We start from the raw sequence: 14,962 nt of genomic DNA on the forward strand, positions 1-14,962 counted from the left end.
ATTAAATAATTATTTTTGTTCTGTTAGACACAATTTAAACATCCCTCTCCTGCGAATTAGCTACTTGGAATTAACCTGTGATTGCATAGCCAGCCTTCTTTCACAGGATGTGTGTCTTTCTCAAAAAGTTTTATTTATCCTGCAGGACTGACATAAGGAATCAGTTGAGGATGCTCAGTAGTCCTAAAAGGAACTGCTCCACATCCATGCACTACTTAGGGGCAAAGCCATGCCGCAGTCCTGCCTGTAACAACACTTCTGCTGCTCACTGTGGGGCCAGGACTTCAATTGCAGAGCTTGTGTCAGCAAATGAACAAAAGTCCAGTTCTCTCCCACACTATCTCGCCATGCCTTGCAAACTGCTCAGCACAATCCCGGGTGGCCTACCCAGTTCAAATAGTTGGTTAAAAACCACCATCAAAGGAGACACCACTTTAAAAGATGTGGTGATGAAGATATTGGCTTAATGGTTGTCTTTGCTGGCTCATAACCACTAGTTAAACTAATAATTCAAGTCCCAGTAGAGTCCACAGCTATGTTCTTCTAAGCTATGTCTGCTGACTATCAGGAATTCAATTGCAGGGAGGTCCTTCATATGATACTTTAAAAACCATGCCTCAACATCCCTGGAAATTTTTCTCTTTCCCAACTACCATGCAGTGTGTTACTCATCCCTTGGCTTTACCTCCCCACCAGAACTTTTAACACTTCCCTGTAAATAGACATAATCTATTTGCAGGTATATGAAATGCTTTAGAGCAAAAACTACATAAAAGGAAATACATATATTATTATTATTATTATTATTATTATTATTATTACTGAATTTGTTTACATTCTAAGAAGGGAAAAAAGAAATTTTAGAAAGATTCCCTTGAAGCAGTCAAAAATTAAAGCTGCATTTTGAATGCTTTGTTCAAGGAGGGGAAAGTTCAGTCAGAAAAGCATGGGGAGGACAGGACAAGGGGAGTTTTCAGAAGGAAAGGAAAAATGTTCTCAGCCAAAACAGAAGCTCGGCGTTTCTCCATTTCATTCCTCTACTGCATTACTCTCTGGTACTGTGGTTGAATGTTCCAGGCCGACATTTATTTACTTGAAGCACTTCTCAATTAGCAAATAAATAAATTCAGGTTTGTTTCAAGCGGTCAAAAGTGTAAAGTATTACCAGAACCTGGAACTCTATATAGCTTTGCTGGCTCCAAGGCCAGACATCTCTGTGTCTCTAACCTAGACCTGTTAAGAGATTTCAGATAAAAATATAGTCAAAATTACAAAAAGTTTCCATTGAAGAACTGGAAGTAATTAGCTCTGAAATTTTCCAAACCTAGTTATAACCCTAGTTATAGACCAAACTAAAGTCAATTTACTTGGTAGGATATAAGTGCTCCTTGTTTAAGAGCTAGATGGAATGTTAACCTGTGGGATCTGTGAACACAGTAAGAGCACAAGGCAGTGCCTTATTTTGTCACTGCCTAGCTTGTCATGTCCTGGAAGAGCCAGCCCTTCTTAGAGGCCTATGACTCACACCTTTAAAATATGTTGGAAAGATGTAATTGAAAATATTCCTGGATGACAGTGTGAAGAAGGTTCACCTTAAGAAGGCTATCATGAGATGGACTCTCTGACAACAGTTTCTATAAATGCAATGTCAGTTCAGAAGTTTCCTCTGACCTGCATTTCCTCAAAAACCAAAAACGCCAATGCTCACTCAAGTAATAATATGAAATGATGAGGCCTTTTTCTTGTGGCAAACTCCAAAGGAACATTTTCTCCACCTCAACCTCCTTTGTAAAATATATGACGAAGGTGGGAAGCATCCCTATATTTTTTCTTTTAAGCAAGGCAACTGGTCTGTGTTCAAATGCTCTTCTGCAGCTGCTTGCTTAAGCACAACCCTAACACTGACCATTCAGAGTACCTGTTCAAAATCTGTGGATTATAAACTCTGAGCAATAGAGTCTCTTTCAGCTCCTGGAATTTACCAGTACTGTGAAATACTGGTCTAAAATACGTTATGCACAAACATATTGTATTAATTACAAAATTCCTAGGGGAAAAAACACTCACCTAAGCATTTGGGGCAGCACTGTCCAGCAGGAATGTGACTGAGGTGCTGGGGACATGAGAGAATGGGGCAGACTTCTTGGATACACTGTGTCCTGCCACCCTGAAGGAAAATAGGCTCCATTAGAAAGAAATTAAAGCAAAACATCAAGCAAATGTGCGTGTGTGTGCGCACACACACACACACACACACACAAACACACACACAGGCAACAAGGTCTTGAAAAGCCTTACCAAAGCAGTATTTGCCAATAGAAATTTCTGCTTGCATCAGACATACAGGACATGTACAATTGTCCTTCAAGAGTTTCTATATTGCTTGCAGAGATCTTGGATTATCCATACTTTTTTCAATCTCTCAAACAATGAATGTAGTAATTGAAGAAACAGTGTTTTTCTATCTTATTTCTTGGTGTGGATATGATAAAACCAGGGAAAATAAAATCATTATCCATGAACATTTCTGGATGTTCCAAAAAGTTATTGAGCAATTTTTTGTATTATTCTTCATCTCCTGTGTCGTGCCCTTCTAGGCTTGTCTGGGACAGGGATTAAGTGCTGAAGCAAGATGAGAGCAGGTGTTCTTCCCCTATGTCTGTGACCTCAGAAGCCAAATGAGGCGAAATCACTTAAAAAAGAACATTTGTGTTAGCTTCCAAGTCCAACTATACAAACCCTGAAGGTCTGCTTTCTTCAGAGGACTGAAAACCAAGTGGGTACATGAAATTCTGTGAATGAATGAGGAAAAAACAAAAGGAAAGAAAAAAAAAAGCAAACTAGACTGGATATATCCTGGTGTGTCATAAACAGAGGCAAAGACAAAAGCATAGAAAATATATTGAAAATTGAGTCAGTTAAAGAGATCTTATTTCTCATTCTGCTCTGTTGCCTGATTACTTCATCATGCCTTCAGAATACTGTGTTTAGCTCTAGACCCTCTACCAACATGTGCTCCATATGCTTATGAGAGGTCCAGGTTGCCAAACTTTAAAAATCAGTCCACCTTTTTCTCAGCAAGTCAGGTTTTTTCATCTAGCTGTCTTGCCTTATTTATCACTCAGAGCTGCAGGCTCATCCCAGCAATAAGCTTTGTGTTCCTGATGCTGTGATTGAAGGCTTACGAACAGTCTCCTCCAACCTACATGCTGAATGGCTCTCGGGGCTCCCTGGGGAGAGATGGAAAAAGCCGTTCATTTTGAAGAGCTCCGTGCCTGAAATGATGGCATACCACTCCACTCCTAATGGCCTCAGTGAATCATGTAAAAGCTTTTACATATAGGCAGACCCACTGTTGCACAGAAAACAACATACTGACTGTACCCCTGTTCTATAATAAGTTTTCAGGCACTGAAGTCTACCTGTCCCATGGGGCTACCAAAGCATCCTGAGTGCACATGGCTGAGGACTGCTCGTAATTCTTTCACTGCAGCATGCAGAAACACAGACCTTATTGTAGACTGAAACGACTGCTCTAAATTAAGGGTCAGACCAGAAACTTGACAAAACTAAATTAATTCTTTAGTGATGTTCCTTAGTATGCTCAGGGAATAGCTCTGTGAGAAGAGACACAGGTGCAGAATGAAAGGAAAGAAACAAAGATGGGCTCTCTGAAGTTGTGCTGTGATTCACCCAGGGAAAAAGGCTACAAGAAGCCAAAGTTCAAACTTAGGTGACAATTCAGCAAAACTGAAAGCAGGGCATGGATGTCTCAGCCAGACTGGTGACAGGATCAGGGATTTATCCATGGAAGACAATGAGGAAAGGCTGAGGGAACTGGGACTGTTCAGCCTGGAAAAGAGAAGGACTCAAGGTGACCTAATTGCAACCTTTGAGTACCAGAAGGGAGCCTACAAGAAAAGACGGAGAGAGGCTGTTTAGAAGAGCATCTAGCAATAGGAGAAGGAGAAATGGCTTTAAACTGAGAGTAGGCTTAGATTGGGTTAGATTAGATTAGACTTTAGGAAGAAAGTCTTTACTGAGAGGGTGGCGAGACACTGGAACAGGTTGCCAGGAGAAGTGGTGGGTACTCCATTCCTGCAAGTGTTTAAGGTCAGGTTGGATGGGGCATGGAGCAACTTGGTCTAGTGAAAGGTTCCCCTGCACACAGCAGGGAAATTGTACCTAGATAATCTTTAAAGTGTCTTTCAACCCAAGCTATTCTATGATTCTGTGAAGATAAAGCAATACTCCAACACATGGTGGGCACAGGTCCATTCTTGCAATCTTGCTGCTGCATTTAATACTCATATAAGCTATGGCTCTGCAGAGCTGCCATGGAGTTTTGCTTCACTGACAGATTGAATCAAAGCTCAAGCTTAGCACGCTATTGAGATGTTGCCTTTGTAGCCTCTTGTATAGGTATCTTCATAAATGCAAAATGCCATGGATAATGTAAAATATTTTCTCACTCTAGCCTTTTGTTTATAGCTCCTGCCTTACTTTTTGCACTGGCCCTTCTGCACAAACTAAGACTAGTTCCACCTGTCTCTTCACCTCAGTGCTACTCCTGCTTCCAGCTGGAATGCTGCTTTTTAACACCAAACTATTTTCTAACTTGCTGCTGTCCCAGATAGGTTCTCCCAGGCTTGAGTTTCATGCAAGTGCAAATTCAAAAACAGTCTGAAACAAACAACCTGTACCATTTAAAGTAAGAATAATTCTACCTGCCCTAAAGAACTTAGAGAGATAATTCACTGGGCACTTACTAAATGTTAAAACACACACAATATTTCTACTTTCTTAAAACTCTCAGTCATTGTAATTCAAGACTCACAAAGCATTCAGAATACCTGTTTTCAAAGCAGCTGATGCAGCCAGTACTTTAAATTGCATGGACTAGAGATGGGTAGGAAAAAAAAATGAGTGCAACAAAAGTTCAACAAAAATACCAAAAATTAATAGAAAAAATAACTCTGGAGAGTAAGAAGATTGGCTTTGGACAACCTACGCTAGGATGGGAACTGCACAGTGAACACCTTTCCTCTTCCATTTCTCAACTGCATCTACATCTTTTAGCTCACATTTCCTTGTATGATATCTCCCAGGCAGCCCGAATGCTCCAGGTCAGGAGCAAAACCCCCCAGTTATTCCAGTAAAACCAAACCTGAATTGGAAGCCAGCACAGACCAATAAAGTACAAGTGACATCTGCTTCCTGTGAGAAATGCTATTCAAGATGTAGGCAAATAAATCCTTGAGCAATAGTTAACCTGAAACCTTAATCAGAGGAGGCTGCTGCAGCTCAGAGTTTTCTGGAGGTAACAGATTTTGTAAGAAATCTATTGTCTACAAAGAAAATATTCACTTTCCGACTTGTAGACAAATAGAAATACTGTATCTCCTGCTGCCACCTCATATGTGCAAGATAAACCAAAAGGCTCTGAAGCATCAGCTCAGCAGGTGGTGTGGACTGAGGTTTCATCTTGTCTAAGCAGTTTTCTCAAGAGACAGAAGAGAGAGGGAGATGAAACAGCACTTTCTAACACTCCCGCGAGAGCTCCATCTTTGAGAAAGACAGATAACAAATCCTTATTTAAATGAAAGCATGGAGCTGGTCCATCTAGCTATCCATTCACTTCTGCTCAGCTCCTACCTTAATTATGATATTTTGCTGTCCAATAAAGACACCTTGGCAGAGTTGACACACCCATCCAGACTATGACCAACTGCTGGAGACACTGGATGAAGGACAAAGGGGCAGTTTCTGGGTAGGTGTCCTGGTTTAGGGCACATGCCTGGTGCACAGCCTATGTGCTGGGACAGACAGAGCAAAAAATGCCTGCAGAAAAATGTCTGCAGGTTAGGAGTCTGTTGTAATTAACCCCCAAAAACCTTCAAGTTCATCTACCATGAGGGTGAGAAAGTGATCACCACCAACAGCTTGTCTTTAGCAGATTTTTAAAGAGCTCGTGAAATCCCAGAAGGACAGAGATTTCCACACACCCAATTTGTTTGCTACTGTTAATGAGCATGTCTAAACTTAACAATATTTTACATACATGTTATTTAAAGTCAAAGGTTAACATCAGTATTATCAAGAACCAGGTTACTTGTGGGTATCTCATTTTCTATTTTACTTTCAAGTTTCATCTCTGTGCTTTAGTAAAGCTATAAATCATCTAAAAAGATTCTTCCTTAGTTTTGCCCTATGTTCACCTTGCACTTGAATGACTGCTCATCCTCTAACAGAAGTAAAATTTCCATTGATTTTGCAGAATATTTTGTCTAAGTGCTGACTGGCATTAGGATTCAGTGGATGCACATTAATTTTTAACTTTCATTCTAGAAGTGTGAAACTTTTCATTTGCTACCAGTGAGCCTATCCTTTCAGGAAAAAAAAAAAAAAAGGAAATATCAAAATAACATTTCTCTCAACTCTGGGATACATATTCCAGACATTAAGAGCAAGGTCAGACACACACTGTAGACTCAGCAGGGTTGTTGTAAGAACTAAGACAGATGTTCAAGGCTGTCTCCAGCTATGAAGAAAGATTTTACGCCACCAGCATGAAAAAAAAAACTTTGAAAGTTCAACAGGGTCACTACTGAGCAAGTCTGCCCCATGCCAGTGGCAAGAGAAGCCAAATAAACACACAACTGTGTGACTGTTTGTCTTCAACTACTCTGCCCCAGTGCAAGTAACTACAGTCACTATGAACATAATAAGAAATATTATCATTTCTGTGACAACAAAGGCATAAAGGCAATAGACATATACCAATAAAGAGATGGACATATTATTTAAGATTCAGTTAACAATGACTATTACCATTCTGGAATTAATAAAATATTAAGGAATTCCAGAAGTCATTTCATTACAGCACATTGGCTGATGTGTATAGGGCTTCCTAGGTGAGATGGATGGTGTGTTGGCTTGCATACACCTGGTGGCCCCCAGGAGCTCTGTCTGACATGTTAACTACTCTGTGACAATAAAGACTTTGACTACCTCCCAAACATATACTAAAAACATAAACCGGGCCAGCAACACGTACTATGCAAGCATCTCCAAAATGCCTCTGGAATCGTGTGCCCTGAAAACCCGTACCTTGATTTTACAGTCAGATTACAGTCCCTGATGTGCCATGTAAGTAGATTTTGGGCACAATAAGGAGAGGATACTCGACTTAGAGTATGGGTTTAATCTAGAAATTTAATTTGGAAAGGTGTTCTCTTCCTAAATCAGAAGAAAGACAGTCCACTTACAAGAACGCTGGTACAGCATGGGGCGGACAGCCTCTGGAAATAACTTCACCCCTACACGGTATGTCAGGGTGCCTGAAACAGCCATGTCATGCACAGTCAGAGTTCCCAGGAAGGGTCACAGGAGGAAGATTTTTTGGAAATGCACAAAGTAGCGATACAGTTCTCACCATAAAAGCAATCAGCACATCAGACAGACAAGCCAGAGCTTCCCACATCCCTGCAGCCTGATCTATTGTCTAGATTAGCATTTTTAAAATCCCTCTCTAGAAAGTGTTGGATAAAATTCAGAATAGGGAGATCTTGAGTTTCAATTCGAAACAGCAGTTATTTATACTGTCTTGTATGTGCCAGATTTTTAAACTTCGAATCTAGATCTCAAACCCTATTTTCTGCAATATCAGTCCTATGGGAAGCCTTTAGAAAGTGGCCCTGGTGACAGTATAAAGTGGTGTTGTAAGAACTGTGTGTGAAGCAAATACTCTACAGAGCTCACATACATTTTAAGACCAGGTCATACAGATTAATGTGGATATAAATAAATATTCTTAAATGTCTTACAAATCACCTAAAAATCTATACAGATTAGAAATGGTAAGATAAAAGATTCTTGTGAAATAAATTACTAAACCAACTCCAGGGAAAAGCAAAGGCACAATTCTTGAAATTATTTAAATTTTTAATCTCTCTCTAATGCAAAGGCATTCCTTGACATAGAAAAAAATTCCACCAGTTTCTAGTAGGTAGAAGTTTGTCTTCCACCACCTCTCCTTCTATATGTACCCTTACAATATAACTTGTTAGGTGTACAGTCTGTGTCATCAACAAGCTGCAATAACAAAAAAGTCTGACTAATTGTCTCCAACTAATGTAAATTCATTTACTAATGTAAATTCATTCACCCCCCTGAGTTCTTAGCAAATTGCAAGTGTAGTTGCAAAGTGTCACAGAGTTAGAAGATCTTTACCTAAAACCAAGAACCAAAATGTCTCTCTCTTTTGGAAGTTACTGAGTATATGGTTGCATGCATCTGCTGAAGGAATAACTACATTAATTCATTAATTAGTAATTTAGGATAGAACGAGGGCTCTAAATACTGTTATCTGTTCCAAATTATGTGTTCCATTAACCAGTGTGTACAAAGTGACATGTAGGTGCCAGGTCTATCCAGTCTTGCTATCCATTCCAGTTTGCAAGAGCCACTTTTCCTGGGATGCACTATATTAAAAGATTTCTCTTTTGAAGAGGGAAGTGGGTTGCTCTTTGTTTGATGAAATATCCCAGCATCCTCACAGGAACTGAAGTATGCTCTTCTGGGATATAGCTCTCCACTCTGAAATCAGAGTGTCAGGAAGCTGCTAGTCCTGCTTCTTTCAAGTTTCACAAAAACATGAGTTGCACTGAGTGTCCTGTGGGAGAAGGTGGAAGACCAGGGTAATTGCTGCCTTGGGTGAAATGGACCATTCTGGAACATGAAGTTATAGGCTGCACAGTAACTTCCTTTAAGGTATGCACAGGCAGAGACACTGGTCCTAAATTTCACAATTGCTGGAACTGCAGAAGGGCTCCTTGGAGGAGGTCACAGTGCTGAGTGCTGAGCACTCTTCTGCTCTCAGCTGGGGGACAGTGCAACCAGCACTTGGCCACATTTCTCCAGTCTAATAGCACTGTGCAGAAGTGTTGCTGGGATGATATTGCATCTGGCTTTACAACCCAGCTGAAACTGAATCGTTTGCTGACCCAATTGCCTACTTGCAAAGTCACACAGCTGAACAGGCAGCAGCCCTCTCCCCTCTAGGGCTTCCACACTGAGCTCTTGGCTCTGTTCAAAGTGATGTTGTAAGTAGTCCCCCTTCTCTTGGAAGCCCTGAAAGGTTTAATTGTGGTGCATACTTTCTCCCTTTCAGGCTGATTTCCTAAGGAAAGAAGGCTTATGAAGGCGGAAACCAGGGACATCTGTAGTTTGTGAATCACTGACTAGCTCCAGTCACAAATGATCAAGGGACTACTCTGAAAAAGGTATATAGAGACAAAACAGCAAAAATCAAAATTACAGTATGATCTCAAGGACATTAAGTTCCTACAAGTCTTTTTTTTCAAAGTCAGACTCCTGTGGAGAATAGAGAGCCCCTGAATTCTTTCTTTGTAGGAACTCCAGAAAGCATCCTACAGTGGTTGGCAGCAGCTGGCCTTCCAGCCAGCACCTGCCAGACCTTCTGCCTTTCATTCAGTGCTTGTGCCACGGTGGTGCTGGGAAAAAACACAGATTTTTGCAGACAGGACAGATTCAAGTCATTCATCTATAGAAATAGAGATTTGCTGCTTCTGCTGTTCTGGGAACATAATCTCTATTCCTAGGTTAACAGGCACAGTGTCCCATACCTAATGCAATTTTCCCATGAGATGAGGCATTTCTCTTCATGCCATTCCTGTGCTGGTTTTTTCACTCCCAGTACCTACAAGGATTCATGGTACCTGCATCCCAGACTGGCTATCAATTATCCTAAGTCCTGGATGCTTTCAGATGCAGCCCATGTATTTATTCTGCTGTGAGAGACATTATTTTATTGATCCTTCTCCTGGACAGTTCAACAGCTGAGGCTTTTGCCCAGGTTAGATCTGTTTCTCTCAACAAATCTCTCCTGCAAGTAGAAGTAATGTATCTCACAAATTATTCTGTCTTTCATTAGGTGGTTTTTAATGTCTCTGAAGTTTCATCCAGAAGGCAGAGCTTCCAACAATGTAATCTATTTCTTCTGCTGCTAGTTGATTGTAAGTTAAGGGAAAAAAAATCTAACAGAAACAGTATCTCTCAAAAACTCAGAAATGGCTGGATTCACACTGCACCACAAGCACCTTTGTGGACTGTCTAATTATCCCAGGCACTATTTCCAACAACAGATCAACACTTTCCATGTTTTGTTTTCTTTTCCCAGTGAGAGACTATTTAAAAAGTTACCTTAATTTTCTTAAATTTACCAACTACACTTAATGCCTTAATGTTAAATAGCTGGTTAGTTCTTGCTTTCTGCATGGAGATGACTGGCCAGCATCACAAATCCAGCTTTTCCTCTAGTCTGAATCCTTTCACATCATTTCCATCCCTTGCTGCCATTTCATTCACTTACTAATCAAACTCTTCCTTGCTGCAGGTCTCATTAAACTGATTGCTGTCACTGTGCCTTATAAAGTCCATGCTGGGTAATTGTATCAAAAGGCTTTAGCCTTCTGAAATTAAAAATAGCTCATTTTTAGTAGGCAGCTACATAACAGTAATGCCACAACCGCAGGCACCACTGTCCCTATGCTCCACATACATTGGTGTTTTTTATGAACCAGATGTCTTTATACAGCCTATGCTTCCCCCTCTAATCTCCCTGCCAGCTGCTGCATGGGGCACACTCAAACAGAGCCAAGGTTGGAGGTTAGAATATATACACCAGGTGGAAGAGGTGGATTTTAAGGCAGGATGTAGACAAGCACTGCCCCAAAGGTCATGTAACCCAGTGGGGGTTTTCTAGTGATTTTCAGTCCACTTTGGATGACAGCATTTTCAACAGAAATCCCAGAAGTTGCACAGGCAATGGTGAAAAATGAGGCAAGATAGCCACTTAGGCAGGAATGGGTCAGGAAGGCAGCTGCACACTGCAGAAAGGGGTCTCTTCACGACCTTGGGGGTAAAGAGCTGCAGCTTTTTGGGGACAGCAGATGGGAAGAAAAGACATTGGCAAGGAAACAATTCTGGCACACCACTGCAGAAGGGAGTTCAGCTATTCATGATTAATTTAGCTGTTGCACCAGAGGTCTCCAGTGACTACAGAAGCTTTGCTATGAGCCACATGATTATTTATTTCTCTTCAAAAAAGAACTGTTTCTATGAAAAATTGCAATAAAACATGCTAAGCTGGAAACTGTCTGTGGCCAGAAAAACTATTAAAAACCACCAACAAGCTTCTTCAGCTTCTTCGTGTCCTTTCCCAGATAATAAGAAAGTTAAGGTTAAATCCAAGGGACTTTCCTAACTTCAGCTATTAGAAGCAGAGCAGTAGCTCTGTAAAACAGGTCCTGGCTTCTTGCAGCCATGACTTTTCCCCTGAATCAGTTGGAGCCTGCTTTGTTTTCATTGGCATCAAGAACACATGAAGCACAGTCCAGTGGGTGTACAGTTGTGTATACACCACCAGTGCATTTGCATAACGTTTCAAAGTCCTAACTCAATGCCTGCAAAATGATAGCCACTGCCACAATGTATTTATATTACAGTCATTCGCTTTTCATAAGATAAACTTGCACAAAGAGGTTTTTTTCTCTTTTTTTTTTGGCTTCTTTTTCTACAGCATAAGCTTTGTGATAGTGCCTCACAAGCTTTTCTTACTATATCCTACAATAAACGGTACTTCTATAAACCCCACACTTTGGCAACTATCGACGACACCCTTCACCCCCACATTACTGTGCAGTACTGGCCTCCCTTCTGAGAACAGCTTTTCCTTCTGAAGTTTGTTCACAGAGATACAGTTATTAAATCCCTCCTGTGTCCCCAGTGTGTTTCTTGCACATACAGAATACTAGTACCATTGTGGCCCTGAGAAAGGTGACAGTTCTGACTCTCACTTCATCATCATTCTTTAAAATACTTGGTCACAACCAGAAACTCTACAGATGTATACACACAGCTTTGCCTTAGAGCATTAGTTTTAAATAATTCCCCTTAAGTTATCTGCAGGAATATATTGCAAGACTTGAGTGAATTAAATCTCCAAATGCCCAAATTCTGACATCTGGCATTTAGATACAAAGACTTTCTATTCAGTAGATACTTTCTTGTAGACAATATGTTCATATGTCATTTCATGGAATGGTTTGAAACTTCAGGTTTTGGGATACAAATGAGTAAAAAAGGCCATGAATAAAATCAATTAGGATTGTTCTTGGAAGAGCAAAAAAAAAGCACACAATTTAGAAGCAGCACCTACACACCATAACTTTGAAAAGTTGTTACTAGGTCAAAACCTACCAGAATAGTTCACATCACATCACTGTTCCATTCACAAGCAAAGAGAACAAATCTCCTTCTGTGATTCAGGGCAGTGAGGTATTGGAAAGAATGAGATATAATCCTTCACCAGCTATTTCTACAATTTATGGAGGACCTTGCCTCAGGGTCTGATGATATAGCACACTGGTTGGTATCTGAAGAACGTCCATGATAAAATAAATCATACTGTTGTAGTAGTAGCAGTGACACTGCTTCTAGCTTTTTACAAGACCTTTACACAGGCATCTACACTCCTTAAATGTAATGCTCCATGTATACTGGTGAGGTAACCTCAGGAAATATAGGATTACATACACTCTGCTTCCTTAATGCATCCATCAAAGGTTTTCATTAACAGGAGATCCTGTTTGTCCTAGGCTCTTAGCAAAATGAGTTAAAAATGCACTTTAAAATGTTATGTGAGGAAGAGGCGAACTGCAGCTCATTCAGAGGATTTCCTGGAAAATAACGTTTTAGGAAAACTAGGCTACTTTTATGAAACCAGTAGGTTATGAAACTGTTCCTACAGTGAAGTAGTCACAGGGGCAGCTTCAATCTACCCAAAGTGGTATAAGATTAGACTCACTGTCAGCCAGTGGTACCTATCTATAGCAACATCTGTAATACTTCAGTGCAGAATTCCGTTCTTTTGTACTACATAGAGCTGTCCATCCCCAGAGATGTAACTTGGCTCTACTTCAGGGTAGGGCACACTCAGGCTTGGGATCAAGGTAAAGAAACAGGTTTTAGTCTTAAACACAAGCCTGAGCAAGGGGTGCTGAGGAATCTGCAGCTCTCCACAAATAGCCTTGGGAAGCATTTTGATTAGGAATCATTTACAAGTCAGAGTTCCTCTGCCACTTCCTCCTTCCTCCAGGGGTAATGACTTACAGAAGCATGAGCAGCAATGTTGACATTTCCCAGTCCTGGCTAGCAAGAGTGATAAAAGAATAACAGGGTGTTTTCCTCTCATTCCTAGCTTGCAAGCAATCTGGACATGCATGGGAAGAGGGTGAATGAAACCCTAAGAAATCCATTCCTCCTTTACACCCCATCATGACACACATTCAGATATTCCAAGTCTTTGCTTCCAATTTTTTGACAATTAAGTTCATATCTAGCTATCGCTGTTCTTTATGGATGAGATCCTGTTGCTAAATAACAGCTTCTCATTGGCAGCAAAACATCTGTAAAAGGCTGATGCCCAGACGGCAACTTTCTCAGAGACATCTTGATGAAGCATCTACAGCCATATTATGCCATTTAGGCATTTCTAGCACACCACACCTGGCTTTATTTTTGGGCAGGACAGCCCTTCTGGCACCTGCCTAAAGGCCTGCTGCTCTTCTTGGTCTTTGTCAGCCCCATTACAGCAAGCTAACCGGCTTGGAACTTATCTCCAAGATAAGCTCGTGAGATTCCCAAAGTGGATGGCCACACCCAAATACTTTGCAACGCCATATGTATAGGCCATGTTCAGGCCAACTTCACTCAAAAAGATGGACAGAAGAGGTGGAAATACTTGTACCTACCTTTCCAATAATGTCCTGCTAACCAAAGCACTTCAAAATAGAAGTACAGAGCAGTCAAAAATTAAAAGAACCATATGAACCATGAGGTTGTCTAGAAAGAAGGGATACATTTCCAGAACCCAGTGAAAGGGGCATGTACCCCAAGAAGGATTTTTCATATCTGGGACTTCTCACACAGATCTCAAACATCTTTCTGCATTTTACATTTCAGAAAATACTTACAATTAACACTTAAAGAAAGAAAGGGGTCACACCACGTGCAACTGCAAATGCAAATTGCAATGCAACCTTATACTTGGCTTACTGTCTCATCATCAAAAACCATTATTAGTCCCTCAAAGAGAAAACAAGAAAGCAAATAAAATCTGGGTTTGGATGCAAGTGTAGATGTCTCCTTGCCCTTGTTAAGTCTCCTTTGTACCTGTCTAATTACATAAAATTGTCTTTAAATCAGTGTAAAGTAACTCATTAAAGACTCATCGGAAACAGAAACATACATTTTTATGCATAGGATTTGTTGAAGTACTAGAAAAGGGTATGTTAATTGGCCAAGCAAAAAAATTTGAAAAAAATGTGAATTACTTATATTGCAGCTATCATCCATAAGCAGAGAACTTTGATAACTTACTTCTCCAAATGCTCTTGTCTTTTTTTCCTTACTCTTATTTTTATTTAACATGCTCCTGAGATTACAATGCAGAACTCTCTTCTCAGCAAGTTTTCAGCATTTGCAGAGCTCTCAGTTGCACACACTTTCAGTTATTAACCCTCCCTCTACTCATGCAGGATGGTTCTCTGATTATGCGAAGAAGTGTCATTTGAAATTATTCTACAGCAGAGAATAGCTACACACACCAAATTATAATTGTAAGTTAATATTAACGATCACTATACCTTTCAAAATTATATAGTATTTTCTTACTATTTAAAAAACAGACCCATCATATAAAACAGCTGCCATGTTTATTTAGATAAGTACTCCTCCACTTTTATAAAGTGGAGACTGATGACAGATGTGTCTTTTAGGCAGAAATATTAATTCTAGAAATGTCAGCATCTGCTTCTTTTCAGCCTAGCCTTACAGATTCACACATCATTTTTCATCTACAACGAGTTTCTTTTTTTTT

The 14,962-nt window shown here is 40.3% G+C and overlaps 1 protein-coding gene across 4 annotated transcripts in view; it reads right to left on the minus strand.

Moving 5' to 3' along the window:
* The window catches only part of BMPER (BMP binding endothelial regulator), a 148,407-nt gene that overhangs the window by 71,963 nt on the left and 61,482 nt on the right, over window positions 1–14,962 (minus strand). For all 4 annotated transcript variants that reach the window (XM_014248427.2, XM_014248428.2, XM_005519053.3 and 1 more), the window contains one exon: window positions 2,068–2,167. In XM_014248427.2, the coding sequence (XP_014103902.2) occupies window positions 2,068–2,167 (100 nt within the window). The remainder of the gene's footprint in view (window positions 1–2,067; window positions 2,168–14,962) is intronic.

This window comes from Pseudopodoces humilis, chromosome 1 (assembly GCF_049639895.1).
Source record: "Pseudopodoces humilis isolate 2021_Gansu_Grassland_sample_001 chromosome 1, ASM4963989v1, whole genome shotgun sequence".
Lineage (NCBI taxonomy): Eukaryota > Metazoa > Chordata > Aves > Passeriformes > Paridae > Pseudopodoces > Pseudopodoces humilis.